We start from the raw sequence: 19,813 nt of genomic DNA on the forward strand, positions 1-19,813 counted from the left end.
CGGAAGTTTCGTGGGTCAGCGAACTTAATATATTGTGAAGACCGAAAATAAATAAATTCCTAGGTACAAATATACTTACCTGAGTACTAGGATATGTATAGATAGATTTATAATTCAAGTTAATATATCATAAATGATTTGAACATTTACTTATAAAATAAAATAAATCTAATCTTAAAACTCAATATGGTACCGGAGCTGGTCTAAGAGACGATCCTGATTAGATTTATTTTATTCAGTACACTCAAATATTCTCAATCTCCTTATTATGCAGGGTGGAAATTACAAATGAAGTTAACCTTAAAAGAGAATGATCTAAAACAATTCATTGAAAAATCTGAGCACCAAAGGGGAGTGACGAATTGAATGAATGGGAAAAAGATAACACTAGAGCCATGAAATTAATTGTGGACGGTGTTAGGGATCATCCACTTCCCATTATCTCAGAATTAGACACAACACATGAAATGCTTAAAGCACTTGAAGAAATGTTTGAGATAAACAATACAATGAGAATTCTCACTCTAAAAGACAATCTCTCCAACATTAAAATGAACAAAGGAGAATCCATTCCTTCATACTTCATGAGGATAATAGAACTAAGGAACAAACTCTCTACAATTGGTCACATCTATGATGAGAAAGAATTAGCCATGATAGCTCTAAAGGGACTGCCACCATCATGGCAAACTTTTAGACAAGAAGTATGTGCTCAATCCAAGCTTCCTAAACTTGCTCGACTAAAGGCTGACTGCATACAAGAGGAGTGCATATTAATATCTCCAGATGATACTTGTACTGGAGGTGATGTTGATGTTCAGGCTCTCACAACCCAAGTCGATAAAAAAAAGAAATCTAAATTCAAAAGGAAAATGAAACATGTAGATTACTCTAAAATCCAATGCTTCAGATGTGACAACTATAGTCACTCAGAATTTTAATGCTCTGATAGACTAAAACATCAAGCAGCCTTCGCCAGAGTCGGTAATTCTGATATAGATCCAAAGAAATGTCCATTCTAAAAGAACTTCAGAATTTCATAACATATGTGAAATATTGGATTAAGGCGTTCTCTATTTCCTTACCATCTTCAGCAAATTGCAAAATAAATGTGAAATGTTCTTAAAGTGAATTTGGCTTTTTAACAATTTTTGAGGAGTCATAGAATACCAAATTATTGTAATATATTTTATATAAATCTAACTTTAAATCACATTTATTTGTGTATATTTCAATACATACTATTAAGAGTTATGTACCTTAATCTTTTCTTTCAAGAATGTCCTTGTAGGAAAAAGAGGGTGATTGAGATTCAGAGGGAGGCTGACATTTCATTAGAGACAACCTTGAAATAGAGGGATCATATAGAGGATATGATTTAGTCAACCTTCCGCGATCTTGATCATATTGATTCAGAAGGAGTAAACCATGTTGAGATGGATTTTTTAGTGAACAATTAATTGTAGTTGTCAAGAGGAATATGATTCATGAATATACCTCATGACTATGTGATTTTAATGGGCCTACCCCTTCTGTACATCATGAGGAAGTGACAACTTCCAAAATGATGTCACTTGTATTTGCAAAAGTTATTCAAAGGTGACGATCTTACAATAACTCAATTTTCTATTATGGTGGATATCTTACGATATCTATGCAGATCATGATATATTATACTTTGCATGTTGGATGCTTATATGGTAAGCATTATGAGAACATGTGTGCATATACCTTATAAATGTTTTGAGTACATGGTGAATGTTATGCAAATTGGTGTTCAGGAGGGCCATTACAAAGAGTACTCGGTGAATGTTAGGTGACTTGATAATTTGAGAGGCCATTGCTCACTAGTAATTAGTGGATATCATGCAACTTGATATTTTGGAAGGCCATTACTCACAGTACTTGGTGAATGTCTTGCATCTCAACATTCTGGGAGGCCATTACTTAGAGTATTCGGTGAATATTGTTGATATTCTTGGAGACCAGTAATCATGATATCAGTTGTGATATCAAACATTTTTGAGTAATTTGTGAATATCATGTATTCTAGGAGACCAATATTCATGATATCAGATGTGATATCAAATCTTATCTGGGTACTTGGTGAATATCATGTGATTGATATTCTGGAAGACCAATACTTTTGATATTGAATGCGATATTAAATGGTGGAAATTCTTCTGAGATATCAAATGTGATATGAGTGAAATTGTTATTTTTTATATTATGTTGAAGTAATATTTATTCTTGTGTTTATCCTCCCTAGCTAAGAGGGAGTGTTAATGTTTTATAGTAGTCATGGGCCATGGCCATCGAATTTCATTCTGGCTCCAAGGGGATCAAGCATGTTGCACGTGATTAGAGGTGACATGTGCAGTAGTTAATACAGTTGACTTGGGCATTAAAGCCGCGGTATGTGTGTGTGTGTGTGTTTGTGTGTGTGTCTCTCTCTATATATATATATGTTGTCTGCTTCGTGCATAGTACAATTGTCTAAGACACTACCTGCATGTGATCAGGTATTCATTACTCGTCTGTCGTGCCATGTTGACCTAAGGTGGCAAATGGATAATTGCTAAACTCGTCTTGACCTAGTGTATTTGTTATTTCATCTTGCTCCCCTTCTTGAGTGGGTACCCGTAAAATCATCTTAATTAAATAATCATGCGAGGTCATCTATTACTGGGGCTTATCTACAGAAGGAATTGTCACTTGAGCCTTACAATGTGCCTTCCTATCTGGAGACACAAGATATTTGTTGTGCTTTCTCCTTTGGCTCTCCTTCTTGAAAGGCCCTCTCTTTCACCATATTAGCACTATAAAGGTCCACTCCATGGTGATCTCCATGACCCATTGGGTGTGAAATGCTAAGAGTTTGTAGATGATCATAATGATCATAGAGCATTCATCACAGTCTCTGATACATCTCTCAAAAACTGACTGCTTTAACTGAGATAAGATCTGGTGTATACTCTGCCCACCTAAATGCTGTTAGAATAATTCTGGTTAAGGATCTTTATTTAGACCAGCTCTGATACAATGTTAATGCTTTGAACCAGAATACAAGAATGTAATATGCGGAAATACAATAACAGAAGACCCAACAGATTATTTTGGGAAAACCCTCCTACTCAAGGAAAAAAACCTAGCCATGCCAAAGATGATACTTTTATTCAGATTTAAAATTAAGTACAACAAAATTCCTTCCTTATCATCAAGGTCTACGCATAGTCAATCAAGAAGCCTTACTGCAAAAGTCTCTCAGTGTCTCATAACAAATCTGCTTACAATTGTGAATCGCATCCACAAACACCGATCATATATACTCTACAACAAACTATATATATATAATCAACAAGAATGTGAATCAAATGTCAAGCTGCTCACAACAAACAAGCAATCAGACAGCTCATGGAAAGAGCATGTGCTCAAGCACTCAGCTCCAAATAACCTACCAGGTAGAAAGCTAACTCAGCATAAACTCCAAAAACCTGACAATCTTCGTGACCAAGCTGATGATAGTCCACATGCAATAAATCTGTGAGCAGCTCCTCATCTGCCATCATACCAACTGCCTTTCTCTTGCCGTGTGCAAGTAATGATAAGGCATCCTGGAAACTGAAGAGTCACCTATGGTGACACCAAGACTCACCCGTTATACACATAACAACAAATATAAATGAAGCCATGCATTACCTTCTCAAATCACAACCCGCACAAAAATGTTACATATCGTGAGCATGAACTGAAATATGTACTGCCAGAACAATCAATGACAAGTACAATTGACTACTTTACAACGTAGAAGTCTTCAACGTGCAGTGAAGCATAAGGCCATAACATCGATGACGGTGCCAAGACAGCACACACAAGGCACCATGTGTTATGCTACATTAGGAACTAAGGAAGCCCGAATAAATAACTCTCGCAGCTATAAAATTTCAACACTACTTACTATGTCAATACATTGGTTTTTATCATGTATATTAATCCTAAACTCATTACCCTTTTACCGACCATATTTAAATGTAACACAACTATTCTATTTTTGTACAACTTCATTATTAATTTGAATACTTTATAATCTTTACTTTTATACACAATTATTTTAACATTGCTAACCAATTTATATATTAACTGCCTTGCATCTTAATACTACTTTATATCCCTTATTATTATCCTTAATTAAGATCTATTTATATAAATTTATTCTCTTAGCTACATAATTAAAACTTCTTTACATAAATTACCAAGCACTGATAATAATAGCGGAGTATATCTGTCTTAAGGAAGCATGATTTATATTCATATTATAGGCATCGATTAATAGATAATAATTGCAATTTATTTAAAATGACACGTGCCTTTTAGAAGGAAGCCCCTTCATTATTCTTGAAGACATGAAGGAGAGCTTGTTTATTCAAAGGAGGGTGGTGGAGTGTAGAAGATTAAAAAATATAAGGGCAATTCCTAAGGAGTATACTTGCAGATTTTTTTAAGAAATTGAGGAATATTTGAGCAGAATTTAAGGGAGATCATCGAACAGGTAAAAGGGATAGAACCATTATATATATGATGACAAATCAAAAAGGAATCAGATGATCATAATGTGGATTAGATATCGAATAGGGAGTAGTATGAAGAGACCATTTCAAAGACAACCAAAACAAGATAGAAAGATATATGTATGTATATATATAGAAAAGTTATATGAGTGTGTATATATATATATATATATATATATATATATATTGCTTGCTAATGGTAATGAATTTAATGTTCATGCCTGTTTCTAGATTTGATCGTGTAACTTTTTTTTTACCATCAACATTTCAGATCACATTACATGATCTATCATTAGGATGCAAGAGAGCAGAAGGAGAAGAGAAGCTCAAGGATCCGTTTGTTATCAACTCTGCCCCTCCAATCTTAATTCTTAGCAGCTGTTGTTTTCTTCCCTTAGGAATCTCTCTTGTGTTGTCCTTGCTTGCTTGGGTCGTAGTGTTTGGCTTTTGCCTTGCTCGTTTGTTTCTCCTAGCTTTGGCATCATGTTATTGGGTCTCATTGTTTTATGCTATGGAGCCCCGCTTGTTACCCACATAGTACTTCGTTCCTATTTCGTGGGTTTTTTGTCTTTCTTGTGCACTGTGTTGTTATTAGGTTGACTTTTTCTAATGTCTCACTGCCAGTGTCGTGGGCTTTCTTCATTGCTCGCTTGTTGATCTTCAATCTCTACTTCTATTTGTGTTGACCTTTCTTTGGCTTCTAGCTGCTTCTGTCTTTGGGTGTTGTGTTTGGGTGTCTTGGTGTCCATGTCTCTGTAGTCAAGCATGGTTGATGTGCGTGTCTTTGTGTATTGCAAGTTCCTAGCTTTGGACTCTTCATTGTCATTGTCTGTTGGCCGTCGGTTGTTTGTTTGTGCCATGGTGTGTTGGTTTCTAGAGTCATCGTTGGAGAAGACCTTTCCTTTAGAGGAAAAACTTATTGATCATTCCCTCCTTTGATCAAGTTTAATTCTGTGTGTTATGCTCCACACATCTGCTTCCAACCTTTGCGTGCCTCAACCTTCGTTAGTGTGTCTATTTGGTGTTGCACTCTCATGGTGCCTCTTTCTGGCGACATGGGGCTAGCCTCCACTCCATTTCATGCCTATCAACATAAATAGTATAAAGGGTCTCCTTTCTTTGAGTTATATTTTGTTAGCAGTCTTGAAACAAAGAATCAAACTCTCATAAACACAGTCATTGCCTTGTTTGAGAATCTCACAACACTCTTAGCCAAATGTATTCTATGGTAAAATTATTGCGCTAATTTAAAACAATTGCTAGGACTGAACCAAACTCAAATTATTGACATTTTTGTCAAATTGTGCTCTACCATAATTGAGATTGCTGGTTGTAAACAATTACTTGATTTAAACCTAGAGCAAGTCCCAGAGATAAAGCACATTAAGCAAAAACAACACGAATTGGACAATAGAAAACCATCATTGAAAATGGAAATAGAATCTTAGCTGAAGTCATTAGCAGTTATTTGTAATAGTGGGGATACCACCCCTCCTCTTGCTAGGGTTGAGGCACTGGTCCACTCCAAACTTGCCGATGAAAGAGTCAAAGAGCTAGAGAACTCAATTTGAAGGTTTGTGACCTCCCACCCATCACCATTGAGCCACTGGATGTCACTTATGCATTTCTTTCTTTGTGACTAGTTGGAGTTCACTAACATATCTCTTGATAGGGCAGGGGTTGGATATGATTCCACCTTGTTCCTACGATTCTACAATTCCTTGGATAGACTTTGCATGCTCAAAGTACATAGGAAACTCTTCCCTCCACTATCAAAGATTTTCCTTGATGAGGACCTTACTAAATCAGAGGTAACATAACTTAAACACACTCGAGCTCTTGTAATGATTGGATGTTGGGACACCAAGAGGGCCGTAATAAGGAATCTCAGGGCAGCAATTCGTGACAATTTTCCTCCTGGCTAGGAGGCCAGACCCACAATTGCAGTGGTTAAATGACTTGTGTAGTGTTAGGATGTGGTGATGATTTGGTGATGTGAGTTCGTCACATTAGTTGTTGGAATAGTGTTGGCTTGACTTGGTCCTCTTTTGGATATTATGGATTCCTCGGATGTGGTGCTCTTCACTGAGAGTTGTGAGATCCTTGTTCACCCTCTTCTTGCTTTGGCTAGTTTTCACTAGTTATTGACCTTGAAGAATGAGACTAGGAGTTCTGGTGGTTAGTGGTTCGGGTGGTGTTGCTTGAATAATTTACTAAACGAATAATAATATTAAACAAACATCTCAAATGAATATACTAATCAATGATAGTTAATAAGAGATAATTACATCAATAATAATTAATATATTGACTATATATAACCATATGATAATTAGGATTGATAATTAACAAAATAAAATAATTATAATTATTAAATACTAGACATAAAAAGAGGTATTCAAAAAACTTTTAATATGGAATAAATGGGTGAAAATCATAATACAAATTGGGGACATTACAATCATCAATATTCTAGGTTAGGGAAGTTCTTTTGGGGGCTTCAATGCTAGGACTCAGACGAAATTCCTTTACATCAGGGCAACTGACTCTTTATGTATCAAGGACTTGGATCTAACCCACTTGGGGCTTTACAGGTTTTCGGAGGATGCAGATGGTCCCCTGACCAAGTATGGAACACATATTTTAGAACTCAGTGAATCCTTGGACCTGGTTCTTAACAAATTATCTTGCTTCCTTGGATCACACTTATTCATGTGCAAACCTCATGGTGGTGGTGCCAACATGGTGGATTACGCTATTTCTCAACAATCCTTCATCCCCTCCATTAGCCACTTCTCCATTTCCCCCTCCCTTCGGCCATTCATACTTTGCTTCATCTCTCCATCTCCTTTGACTTTGTTCCTTAATTATCAGTGGCAAGAGATGTTACAGTTTCAAGAATTGCTACATATGAAATTACATTAGTAGATAAAGATAATACAATATTGCTATTAGGATTTAATTGTTTAGTTCTTGAGTCAAACTCATTGACCCATAACTCATTAGTAGTGGTTCAAAAGAATCCATGTCTCATGAGAATGAATTTAACACTTAGCACTCATTGCATCTAGGTGATGCTCATAGAGGTGAAACATTGGGAATTCTAGGGAGTTCACCCATCCTAGTATGACTCCAACTAAAACATGCTTAATCACAAAGTTTCCTCCAATGTTAAATCCACTTAGCTTGCTACCCCATTTGCAACACCTTCAACAAGTGTTTATCTTGCTACCCCATTTGCAAAACCTTCAACACGTGTTGTGCCTATTAACCATTCATTATAGAGCCCCTTTAGCTCATCAATTGTAAGTAGGTGATAATTTCCACCGCAAGTCAAATTGTGATATAGCTAGCAAGATTCAGCTATGTAGTTTATGAGTCAAACTCATTGACCCATGTTTCACGAGTAGTGGTTCACAAGAGCCCATCTCTCATGAGAATGATTGGAAAACTTAGCACTCATTGCGTCTAGGTGATGCTCACAAAGGTGAAGCATTAGGTCCTTCCTGGGAGGACATCCATTCTGGTACAATTTGAACTAAGTGCTCTTAACCACAAAGTTTCCTCCAAGACTAATCCCATGTACCTTCCTACACCATTCACAACCTTTGACATTTGTTGTGCTAAATGAACCATTCATTATAGAGCCCCTTTAGCTCATCAGTTGATTAGTAGGAGACGTTTTCCACAATTAGTCAAATTTAGATATTACCATGGGGATTTAACAGAGTAGTTTTCTAATGAATGCAACAGTAACTCATTGCATTTAGATAATCTAGTGAATCTAGTGGACTATAAAGTGAGGTGTTGTCTTTTATGTCCATTCATAATAAAATTCTACATCTAACCTTGAGTAACCTGTGTACGTGAAGACCTGACAACTGGAACCTTTAGGATTATTGATTCCTTTTGGAATTTGAAGGTTTTCAAGAGATAGGATTCTGTTTGCAGAAGTTATGTATGTGTTGTGTGTGGCCACAAACCACATTAACACTATAATTCTCATGTAAAATGAACATCTAATGAAGGCTTCCTCAGTTTTTTCCAAGGTTGTATGGGTACTTGTACCCGCACCCCCGGTACACATACCCACGTACCCGTACTGGGTACATGTATCCCAAGTACTGGGTACTCGGTGAAGAGCACCATAGCTGAGGACTTTGATTAAGATTTTTGATTTAAAAAAAAAGTTTTCTGTTTGCATATCAGCTTGTTGTTTATCAAGCTTAATTCAATACCTAATCAGTTTGAAACTTTGATAAAATATTGATTAACAATAAACTTTATCACAGTTCAAGTCAGAAGTTTATCATTTGCAATGTGTCATTGTCATATGATTTATGATCTTCTTGTTCATGTTTAATGTCCGCCTTCTCTATCATGCATGTAAACATTTATCATATATTATTATTACAAACATATAGCAAATGTGAAACTGAAAGCAATACATTACATTTGCAAATTTTATCACCGTTCTTGTTATGCATCTACATTATTATTATAAATATATAGCAAATCTGAAACTGAAAACAATACATTAAATTTGCACACTTTATCACTGTTCTTTTTTTTGAAAAACCAATGTCATGACTCATAATTTCAGATTTTCTATAAATATAAAAGTATAATTAAAAATAAAGTTTGGCATACCCAAGTATGAAAAATAGCTGTACCCATATCGGTACCCTAAGTACCCCAAGTACCCCGTCCCTGTGCAACCTTGGTTTTTTCTTGTTGAATGATGCAAAGTCCACTGTAGTTTCTTAAGGGTTACATATGGTTGCCTGTCTCAATATGAAGCTGGTATTGCTCTCACAATTATCTGGCTGAGGGAATCTAGAGTCTTCCAATCAGAAGGTTATTGTAGATATTATGAAGCAGTCAGCTCCTTAGCAATATGTAACAAATGTTTTGAGAGAAAAATGTCTCTTTGGAGGAGTTGGAAAAAAGAGCCATGTCTTATGAGTTAGCTGTTGTTTAACATGTTTGGCATGTAAATCTATTAAAACCTCTCTTAAAATTTGAATTTAATGTTATGATGTGCATTTATTTTCCAAAATTTGTCAGATTGAATTGTGATCTTGACAGCAAGTTTTTATTAAATCTAGTCACTTTTAATGCAGATGCATTTATATATAATCCTTTTGAAATATCCGTAAATTCAAATTTACTATTTTAAGCTTTCCAACTGAGTTTGTGCATGTTCCAAATTTATAACAGTAATTACCTAAATCATGGGCTTCTTGTTAAGTTTTTTGTTGTTTCTGTAAGTCGACATGTCTTATGACATCTTTTCAATTATTTGAGTTATCCTTTGAAATAAAAATATTGGAACTTGCCTATCTGTGTCTCCAATTGTATTTGACAATACACTTTTTCTGAACATCATTAATTTTATTTTGAAACAATATTGAAACTTGCTTATCTGTGTCTCCAGGAGCCAATCCCAGTGACACAGCTTGTGAGGGAAACAGCGACTGTAATGCAAGAGTTCACTCAGTCAGGGTATGCTTACTATGTAATGATTATTTACTTATTTTGTGGGGCATTGATCTATGCAAAGTGTGGTCGCACTTTGCAACTTCATGATCATTCAGTTATAGGATTGTTACTCTTCAATTGCAGCCACAAATTAACTTCTTGATACGTACTTATAGTGATTTACAATATATTAAGTTATGACTAACAGCAGCAGCAATGTCTCTTTGCAGTGGAGTAAGACCCTTTGGAGTATCTCTTTTGGTTGCTGGTTATGATGACAATGGTCCCCAATTATATCAGGTATTCGTGTTTAGCTTCTCTAATATTCTTCTTCAAAATGATTTCATTCATTTTGGCAGTATAAACTAAATTGGTAGATTTTGCATTGTTAGATCATGTTACTAGTTCTTTGAAATTATTCATTCTACTTTGAGTTCTTTTGGAGGAGATCTTTTTAAGGTATTAACTATTAAGTTTTAACCATAGCACTGAAGAATATGTGGAACCATTAATTAATACTTTCATAGCATAGAAATCTTTAGGTCCTTCTCCATTTAGAATTTTACTGTACTATACAATACGGTGCTATTTTATGTAAAAATCTTATGACTACAACTTTTTTTATTATAAATTTTTTGCATTATAATTATAACGTGTTAAATACGCCTTCTAGTTCTAGTTCTTAAAGGATCATTATTTGTACTAATGGTGAATAAAACAGGTGGATCCTTCAGGTTCTTATTTTTCATGGAAGGCTTCAGCAATGGGAAAAAATGTGACAAATGCAAAAAATTTTCTTGAGAAGAGGTGATTTTTCTCCGGATATCTCCTGCCTTAAAAAATTTATACTCTTTATTCGCTAATCCATTTTTTAAAGAGTTCCTTTTAATTTATCTGTGAGCTGAGATGAAAATTGATAAATTCAATGTCAAGATGATAATACTAAGTACAAAAAGGAAAAAAAGGGGATAATATTATATTGGCCTTGATAATCACGCTTACTTCCAGTTGATTATATTTTGATGCTATGATATAAGGTTATTCCTTATGACCTTGTTTGATGCCTTGGCCTTTGCTATACTGGTAATTTTGTGCTATACTTACCAGTCTGATGCTTTATGAAGACACTTGCAGTGGCCAAGAAATAATCTTAAGAGTGGTTTGTTGTGGTGGTGATTACTGATTATTTAAGTACGCTGAATGGAGGATTCTATAGAGCTCAGATGGATGTTAGCCTGCAAATGTTAGCCCTAATATTATAATGGAAAACTTTGAGGCCACCTTAAAGAGTTTAATTGGTCTATTACAATAGGCCATTGAAAGAATTAGATTTTCAGTTATCCAAAATAAGTGGCAGCTACAATTGAAATAAATTCTTGAGGATGTACATCTTAGCTCAAGTTTTCATAGTTTTAACTGGGGTTGTAATTGCATGTTTTATGAATTGATGCAGATATACGGAGGACATGGAACTTGATGATGCAGTGCATACTGCTATATTGACACTGAAAGAGGGGTACGCTAACGGAGATACAAATTTTTCAAATGATATGTGGAAAACATTTGACAGTCTTGTTAGCTCCTAGAGTTAGCTGATAGATTTTTCCATGTTTGTGCAGTTTTGAAGGACAAATATCAGGAAAAAACATCGAGATAGGAGTGGTTGACACTGACAGAAAATTCAGGTATGCATTTGGGTACCTCAGATTGGTTTTGTTTGAGCTTATAATGGTTTTCTTTATGTTCTTTAGAGAACAACAGTATTTACTACTTATTGGGAATGCTTTTGCTGATGTCCGGTGCAGAGTATTGACTCCTGCTGAAATTGATGACTTTTTGGCTGAGGTTGAGTAATTTAAATTTCTAGCATACAAACTCAATATGCAATATCTTGGATATCCTTGTACCAATCAGGGTACAAGTTACAGTTGATTATTGTATTGAATTATTTTGTATGAAGAGGTACAAAGAATTTTCAAGGGCTTATTTTAGTAAGTTAATGATTTCTCGGCCCGCATGAAATTTTGGATGTTGGCAGCAGGCTAAGTTTTTAATTAATGATCTTTTTCATGTTTTTTGACATTCTGGTCTATCATGCAGGTAGTCTGCATAATATCATGCAGGTAATCTGTATCATTTTGGATTTTAGAAGGGTTAAAAAATTAGCATCATAAATGAAGTTGCCCTATGGAGAGGGCTTGAGGATCTATCTTAATGAAGTGGGAGGTCCCATGTGATTAGAAAAGTTCAAAAGACGATTACTACAGGAAAAATTGCAATCTTATTTTTGAAAATTGAAGCTTTTACATTTTAGCTTTCAGATTTCCTAATGCTGTCGTTGGGGTGGGACTAGAAATTTTGCTCAGTAGCATAGGATTCTTTTAGTGACATAAGGTCAGTAGAGAATATTTGTAATGTGTTGGTATTAGCTATTTCTAAGAACATCCCTAGGACCACTGGTGCCCTTTTGTTTCTGAGCTGTTTACATTGTAAGCAACTGAAGGATTCATGCCAAGCACTAGTAAATTCTCAGGAGCAAACACAGGTACATCATATGCAAACTCCTGTTCTTTCATAATACAGAGTTGTGGCCATTAATTCTTATCCAATGAAGCTTGTTGACTAAAACTGTATCTCAACTGACAGTAATTCCGACTTATACTAGGCAATTTTCATATCAAACAAAAACCAAAAAATGTACTTAAGTCCATGCGACCTTACCTTCTATTAGTGTTGCTATAAACAACATCCATGTATCCATGTCTGCCAATTTGCCAACAATCTCCTTGTTAGCATGAATGCTGATGGTATTCCTTTGGGAGAGTATCTTAAGCATTGGTGAGTATGTGGCAGTATTGACATGTTGCATTCATGACTTTGTTTGTCATTGATGTCAACATAACAGTAAGTCTGTGAAGACTAGCAGAGTCGCAGATAGAGATCAAGGTTGTACGGATAGAGGTTTGATGATCTAGTGATGCGCGAGTAAGGACATGTTCCACATTAGGACCTGATGATAAGGTTCAATGCGCATAAAGTTAGTTGAAGACGTACATAAGATATGCCTGATTTACAGTGAGCAGTACATAGACAAAGCACCTGGGAAGCGTTTTCTGGTGATTGCATTATATCTTCTAATAGAGATATATTTTGGAGATGCACAATTAGTTAGTGACAGAAGATAGTTTGATGGTGCCGTCAGCGAGTGCACAAGTCCTAGTGTCGCATGTGTGAGAAGTTGTATAGACTGTGAGACGATAGTGCTATTGTAATTACAAATTAATTAATTATTTTATTATAATTAATTGGGAGAGCCTCAAGGCCGGCTCAAGGAATTATTTTGAAGATAGGGTATAAAGGAAAGTATTTTTTTGTTGTTGTAAAATCATGATTGAAAAGTGTTTAAGGAAGTGCGAAAAGGAGCGCAGTGTTTGGTGAATGGGAGTAAGCAATCCAAGGGATTATTGGATGTGAGGTTTGTGATTTGGTAACAAGATCAAAAGGAGCAGAGGTCTGGTTGACAAGACAGAGAAAGAGAAAGGAGCAGTGCAATACAATTATATTATTATGCAAAGAATAATATGTAGATCATTTGGATAGTGGGTTAATTGGTCTTGGCCCTAAAGCTATTTGGACAATGAGTCCATCTGCGTTACACAACTCCTAACAAGGTTGGCACATCTCTTAACAAGGATTCAAAGTCTCCTAATAGGGATTGATATGTATTGAATGTTGTTTTAGATTCCTAATAGGGCCCATCCTCTAACAAGGATTATTTATATTAGTACGTCATTTTGTGGGTATCATCCCCACCGGGGTTTTTCCTTTGATCAAGGGTTTCCTTAGTTAACATCTCTAGTGTTATTGTGTATGAGTATCTTGTTATGGTTTTTGATTATATAGTTCACATGGTTAAGTTTTATAAAGGTTGATAATTGTGACAATAGTTGGATAACTGACTCACCCTGCTCCCCCTCTTAGTTATATTGGTGGAGTGTATTCTAACACTCCCCCTTTGACATTGATGGCAACACTTAGTGCAAAAGTCACTATGTCAGAATTGTCAAATCTTTAAAACTGTCCAAAAAACTTATCCTGATCCTAACCAGAAGGTCCATATCTGTACCTGATCATGTTATACTTACCTTTTCTTCGTAGTGTACTTGCCCTTATATTGTTTACATACATATTTTTCAATGATTTTGACTCCCCCTTTGACATCAATGACAAAGTTGAGTAAACTATGTACAAATCAAAATTGTAGTGCTTCAAAAATTGAAAATAACAACCTCAGAATATGTGCAACATTTCTCCTTAGTGTGTCAACTTTGTTTTCCAAGTTTTCTTTGTACTCTTTGCCACTTGAAATACACCACATATTGCATATGATGTAATATGACTTGAATACCTCATAAGTCTTTTTAGAAGACTCTAATAACTCTAGCTACTTTTGCATTAGCTCCAATTTGGGTGTGATAAGACTTCACAATAATAGAAATTTGTTTAACACTCTGCCTCTTTCTCTTTGCAAAACATTGATAGCATCAAAAGTCTTGCTTATTGCTTTCTCTGTGTCCAAAACACTCTGGTTTGTCTTAGAAAATTCATCAGCTAACTTTTCTAGCTTATCCTCATCATCTTCCACATATTTTGTGCGTGCAACAAATACTTGCTTTCCTTCTTGCACACATCCTTTGATTTCCTTAATACATTCATCAATCACTCGAACATCATTGATAATGTTTGCACATACCTTATGAAATTGTTCTACTTCAAATTTATGTTCTGCCTTGGCTTTTGCAAACAATATAAGTGAAGTATAGTGGGCGTCAAAATCTTCTAAAACACTTACTAAATTATCAACAACATTGTTACCTTCAAATGTTTTCTTTAATGAAATGTCTTTTGTAATCTGTCCAATTCTTGTTCCAATACTTTGACATGTTTTTCATATATTTTTTGAGATCTTTGCTTTGCCTTGGCAAAAGCTATCAAAGATATACTCATCAAAGCGTCTTCATCTAAGTCCTCCTTATCCACACTCGGAATATCTCAACTAAAATGACTTGCCAACAATGATTTGAGTGATGAAGTGGGTGTAATTGGTGTAGTGTTTAATACCTTTGCTAAAGTACTTGCAATGTTAACTTGTGCCACTATGATCTGTCTAGGAGCTATAACTGTTTGAATATTTCCTTGTGTACCAACATCTACTATGATGAATGAAGGTTTAATTTCACTTGTCATAGATTGAACTTCTTACTCTATGATAGCTTCATTCTTTTCTTCCTGTTCCTTCTCCTTAACTTGTTCATCTTGAACAATTTGATCTACCTCATTATTAGCTTTTGTTATGATGTCTTGAATTTTTGCAACATTGACTTCATTATCAATAAAAGTGTTGATTTCGCTTTGTCTTCAGGAGTTACATCAAGTGTAACTCAAATACCTGTAACATAGAAGTTTGGTTGCTTAATTGTGCTATAAAATTGATTTACCTTTTTTGTTTCCTCCCATGGTAATAGATTGAAGGTTTCCTACCATGATTTGTTCTCGTACCAGGTTCATCAAGAACCTCTACTAAAGTCTTTTATGTTTCTTCTGCAATTTCACCATAGAGTTGGCATTATTTTAACAATCCTCATCTTGGTCGTCATCTTAGGTCTCGCTCTCTCAAGAATTCATTTCATTTCATCAACAATGATTAATGTGCAAAACTCTCACAACTTTGTTTCTCCGATCTCTTGATATTTTTCAAGTGCAAGTTACCTTCTTACTACTAGTTTCTCATAGATGGATTTTGTGGAATGCTTCCTCTAGTCCCTAAAAGATTTGTCTTAAAGTTTAGTAGGTACTTAACAATCGAATTATTATTTATTGCTCGATCATCCTCAACATATCTTATGTAGTATCTCTGATTCAAAACCTGTTTTTATTTAATCAAAACATATCTTATGTAGTATTTCTCAAGTTGATCCAATTTTCCTTCATTTTTATTTCTTGAAATAATCTTCTTGATATCATGTTTCCATTTCTTTCTTCTTCCTTATTGTTGATCTCAACAACTTCTAGTGTTTCTACTATCTCAAGTTCATCCTTGGACTTGTCTATTTATTTGCCTTTATTTGCTTTTTTCTTATTTGTGACCTTGAATTTCTTGGGGCTTGGGCTTTGTGCCTTTTCCTTTTGCCTTGTAACTCTAATAGGTGTTTGTTCAACATGCTTATCTTGTCTTAGCAACTGGAGGAGTCCTTGTAAATCTCGTTGTGACCTTGTGAGGTTGAGGTGTAATCTCAACTTCTATCATCAAAACATTGGGTGTATCTAGCATCTTTACTATCTCTGTAATAGTATTTTTTATAGGTTGTGTGCTTGTACTTTCTAGTTTAGCATTTGAGGGAACTTCACTTCCCTTTTTCATTGTAGTCCACTCTTCTTTGCTTGTCCCTTCTTTCTTTGCTATCTTTTCTATAATCTTTTCTACTTCTCTTTTTCCTGAATCTTTGTATAATTCCTCTGAGTTGACCAAATTTCTCCTTATAGGTTCCCCATCTCTCTGCTTCTTTGTCTCTTGGTGAGGCAAGCATTACCTCTGCATTATTGCCTATGATTTCAAACTTGCACTGTATATATGCCCTTATATCATCTACATGCAATACACCTTTAGGGCCGTCTTTCATTGACTTGAAGGGGTGTTTCTTAAATTGATAACGTGGTCTATCCTTGACATTGTAAAACCAATGCTTATCCATAATTATCCTACTTCAACAATTGTAAATGATTGAATCAAAGATCTCACAATGTATAAAATTACTTTAGGGCTTCTTGAAATTACTTTGAAATATCTTCAATCTCCTTCCAACTCTTTAGCTCTGGGTCTTTGATGTCTTGAACAGCTCAAATGGTGACAATGGACTCCATTTTACCATTTTAGCACTAACATTTTTTGCCTAACAAAATATTTCAGCACTCAACATGCACAAATGAATACATTAGAAAGTAAAATGATAACAAGAAGAAACTCATAACATCATGATTTGTTAACTAGGGAAACTCTGACCGAGGGAAAATCCTGGTGGGGATGGTACCTACATGGTAGTGTACTTGTCTGAAAATTTTCTATAAGGAGAGTTACCCTGTTAAGAGTCTATTACATACATTTAGTACATGAGTCCTTGCTAGATGTCTCAACCCTTTTAGGAGTATTACAAAGGAGCTCGCTATTCATACAATGATATGCAATCTAAACAATGAGTTACATATACTGTATTGTAACTGACAATATTGATATCTTTAATATTTGGTTAGTACTTTGCGTATCTCATATTTGATTATACCTTTGCAACATCTGATCACATCCAATCATTAAAATATCAATATACCATCATACATAAAGTTTATATATCACATGCATAACATAACCATATTTCACATTATCAAGGTGTCTTTATATACCCTTTTGATTATCCTGTCTAGTCAACCTTGAAGATGAAACATGTAAACACTTACCCAATTTTTTTCACCAAAACTTGCTAACTAATATACTAACATCAACTGACATAATTACATCAGATACAAACTCCTATTCTTTCATGATACAAAATTGTGGCCAATAATTTTAATCTAGTGAATCTTGTTGACTAAAATTGTACCTCTGCTGACAATAATTTCGACTCAGGCAATTTTCATATCAAACATAAACTTAAAATTGTACTTAAGTCCATGCAACCTTACCTTCTGTTAGTATTTCCATAAATGATAACATCCATGTGTCCATATCTGCTAACTAGCCAAGACATAACTTGTTAATCTTGATTGTTATCTCCTCTTTTCAATTGTCATCTATCTCGCTGTCAAGATCTACCATTTGCATAACACCTCACAATATTTCAATTTTATATTATTAAATAGTTTGTATTTTGACTCATATTACTCTTTATCAATTGACTAATTTAATGCTTATTCCAAGATCTATCTGTCTAAATTAGGCACCTCATATTCTTCATTTAGTACTTCATAAAGGTTAATTCCATTTTAGTATCATTACTTTCCAATTTAACCTTTAGTCTTATTTGTGCCAAATAGTAAAAGTAAAAAATAGAGGATGCTAATTTCAAATTAACATATTGCTAACTCAAGATGTCATTAACACAAGTTAAGCAGTTGATCTACATCTAGTAAAAGATTTTAAAGCCTTTAGCTTTGGTTGTTCTTAGTCAATATCATCTAATAATGCATGAACTAACCAAGGGTATAAATGCCTAGCCGCGACCGTAGGCTCCATGCTCGTGACTGAGCCCTTGCTCATGCTCGTGCTCCTGCTTGTTCCTGGTTGCTGTGTGCAGGGGCCGTAGGTGCTTGGTCTTGTTTGCTGGGTGCCCTTGCCATCCACTATCATGGTGTCGTAGCCGCTAACTTTGCCTCTTCTCATTATTGAGCCCAATTTTTGGAACGCATTGGGAATTCGACTGTTTGCGTTTATAGCCGCTGGTTGCCGAGTGGTCTCTCATTGATTGTTGTGTGCTGGGGTTGTAGGTTGCTGGTACGGGGAGTGGGAGTGGTGCCCTTGCCATTATGCCTTCTGCATCCATTTCAGCTAGATCTGGGTCGGCTTCTCCTATGCCTTCAGGGGGTAGGGCTGCCTCTTATGCCGACGTGGTTGCATTTAAAGCGGGTCTTCATGGTGCTGTTCGAGATGCTCATTCCAGGGCTTCTCGTCCTTGTGAAGTTTCCCCTCTAAGTGTATCAAATCCTATAAGGGTATTTTTAGACCCAGAAACAATTGATGATATTTATGACAAAAGAGCTCTTTGCCTTTGTTGCTATTTTTCACTTTCGGGGTTTTTGGCCCTCTCTTGCTAATTTTCATGCTTGGATCTCCAAGCATTGGGTGTAGAGCTGTAAAACTAGTGCTTAAAGGAATACAATGGATAACCAAAATATTCAAAACAATAGATTTAACTCACATATATGATTAAAGAAAAGAGAATTAAAGTACCAAAGTAGCCTAAGAACATGCAAACCTCTTAAACCAAACAATCTTCCCTTTGATGCATAGATGTGTCCGTAAGATGGATGTGTGCTCAATGACGTTGCTCAATCTTCAATGGAGGATATGATTCAAAATGGATTTGTAGATGGATTTTGCCATTATGATGGTATTTTGTTAGTCCTTGGGCTCTCAAAATAGCATCATAACATTAGCATAGAAGTGGATGATATTTGTGAAGTGAGAGGGTTTCATTTATAGGCAAAGGGGTAGTGAGATGGAGGGTTAGGATGCAAGGAAGGGGAATTGGTTAAGGAGGGCTAGGATGCAAGGAAAAGAGAGTAGTGCTTAAAGGAATACAATGGATAATCAAAATATTCAAAACAATAGATTTAACTCACATATATGATTAAACAAAAGAGAATTAAAGTACCAAAGTAGCCTAAGAACGTGCAAACCTCTTAAACCAAACAATCTTCCCTTTGATGCGTAGATGTCTCCGTAAGATGGGATGTATGCTCAATGACGTTGCTCAATCTTCAATGGAGGATATGATTCAAAATGGATTTGTAGATGGATTTTGCCATTATGATGGTATTTTGTTAGTCGTTAGGCTCTCAAAATAGCATCATAACATTAGCATAGAAGTGGATGATATTTGTGAAGTGAGAGGGTTTCATTTATAGGCCAAGGGGTAGTGAGATGGAGGGTTAGGATGCAAGGAAGGGGAATTGGTTAAGGAGGGCTAGGATGCAAGGAGAAGAGAGCACATGGA

At 35.4% G+C, this 19,813-nt stretch overlaps 2 protein-coding genes across 2 annotated transcripts in view; both read left to right on the top strand.

Moving 5' to 3' along the window:
* LOC149576471 (proteasome subunit alpha type-2-A-like) overlaps positions 1-12,131 on the top strand; it is a 42,003-nt gene extending 29,872 nt beyond the window's left edge. The window contains exons 6-11 of the mRNA XM_089817388.1: positions 10,006-10,073; positions 10,280-10,349; positions 10,771-10,856; positions 11,503-11,565; positions 11,669-11,734; positions 11,855-12,131. Coding sequence (XP_089673514.1) covers positions 10,006-10,073; positions 10,280-10,349; positions 10,771-10,856; positions 11,503-11,565; positions 11,669-11,734; positions 11,855-11,903 — 402 coding nt within the window. The 3' untranslated portion in view covers positions 11,904-12,131. The remainder of the gene's footprint in view (positions 1-10,005; positions 10,074-10,279; positions 10,350-10,770; positions 10,857-11,502; positions 11,566-11,668; positions 11,735-11,854) is intronic.
* Positions 12,132-18,138: 6,007 nt separating this feature from the next.
* Positions 18,139-19,001, top strand: LOC149576472 (uncharacterized). The gene is made up of 2 exons (XM_089816132.1): positions 18,139-18,448; positions 18,585-19,001. The coding sequence occupies exons 1-2, from the start codon at positions 18,446-18,448 to the stop codon at positions 18,909-18,911; spliced, it is 330 nt and encodes a 109-aa protein (XP_089672258.1). The 5' UTR covers positions 18,139-18,445; the 3' UTR covers positions 18,912-19,001.
* Positions 19,002-19,813: the final 812 nt, after the last annotated feature.

Source organism: Cupressus sempervirens, chromosome 1 (assembly GCF_028749045.1).
Source record: "Cupressus sempervirens isolate cs-2001-9-10 chromosome 1, ASM2874904v1, whole genome shotgun sequence".
NCBI lineage: Eukaryota > Viridiplantae > Streptophyta > Pinopsida > Cupressales > Cupressaceae > Cupressus > Cupressus sempervirens.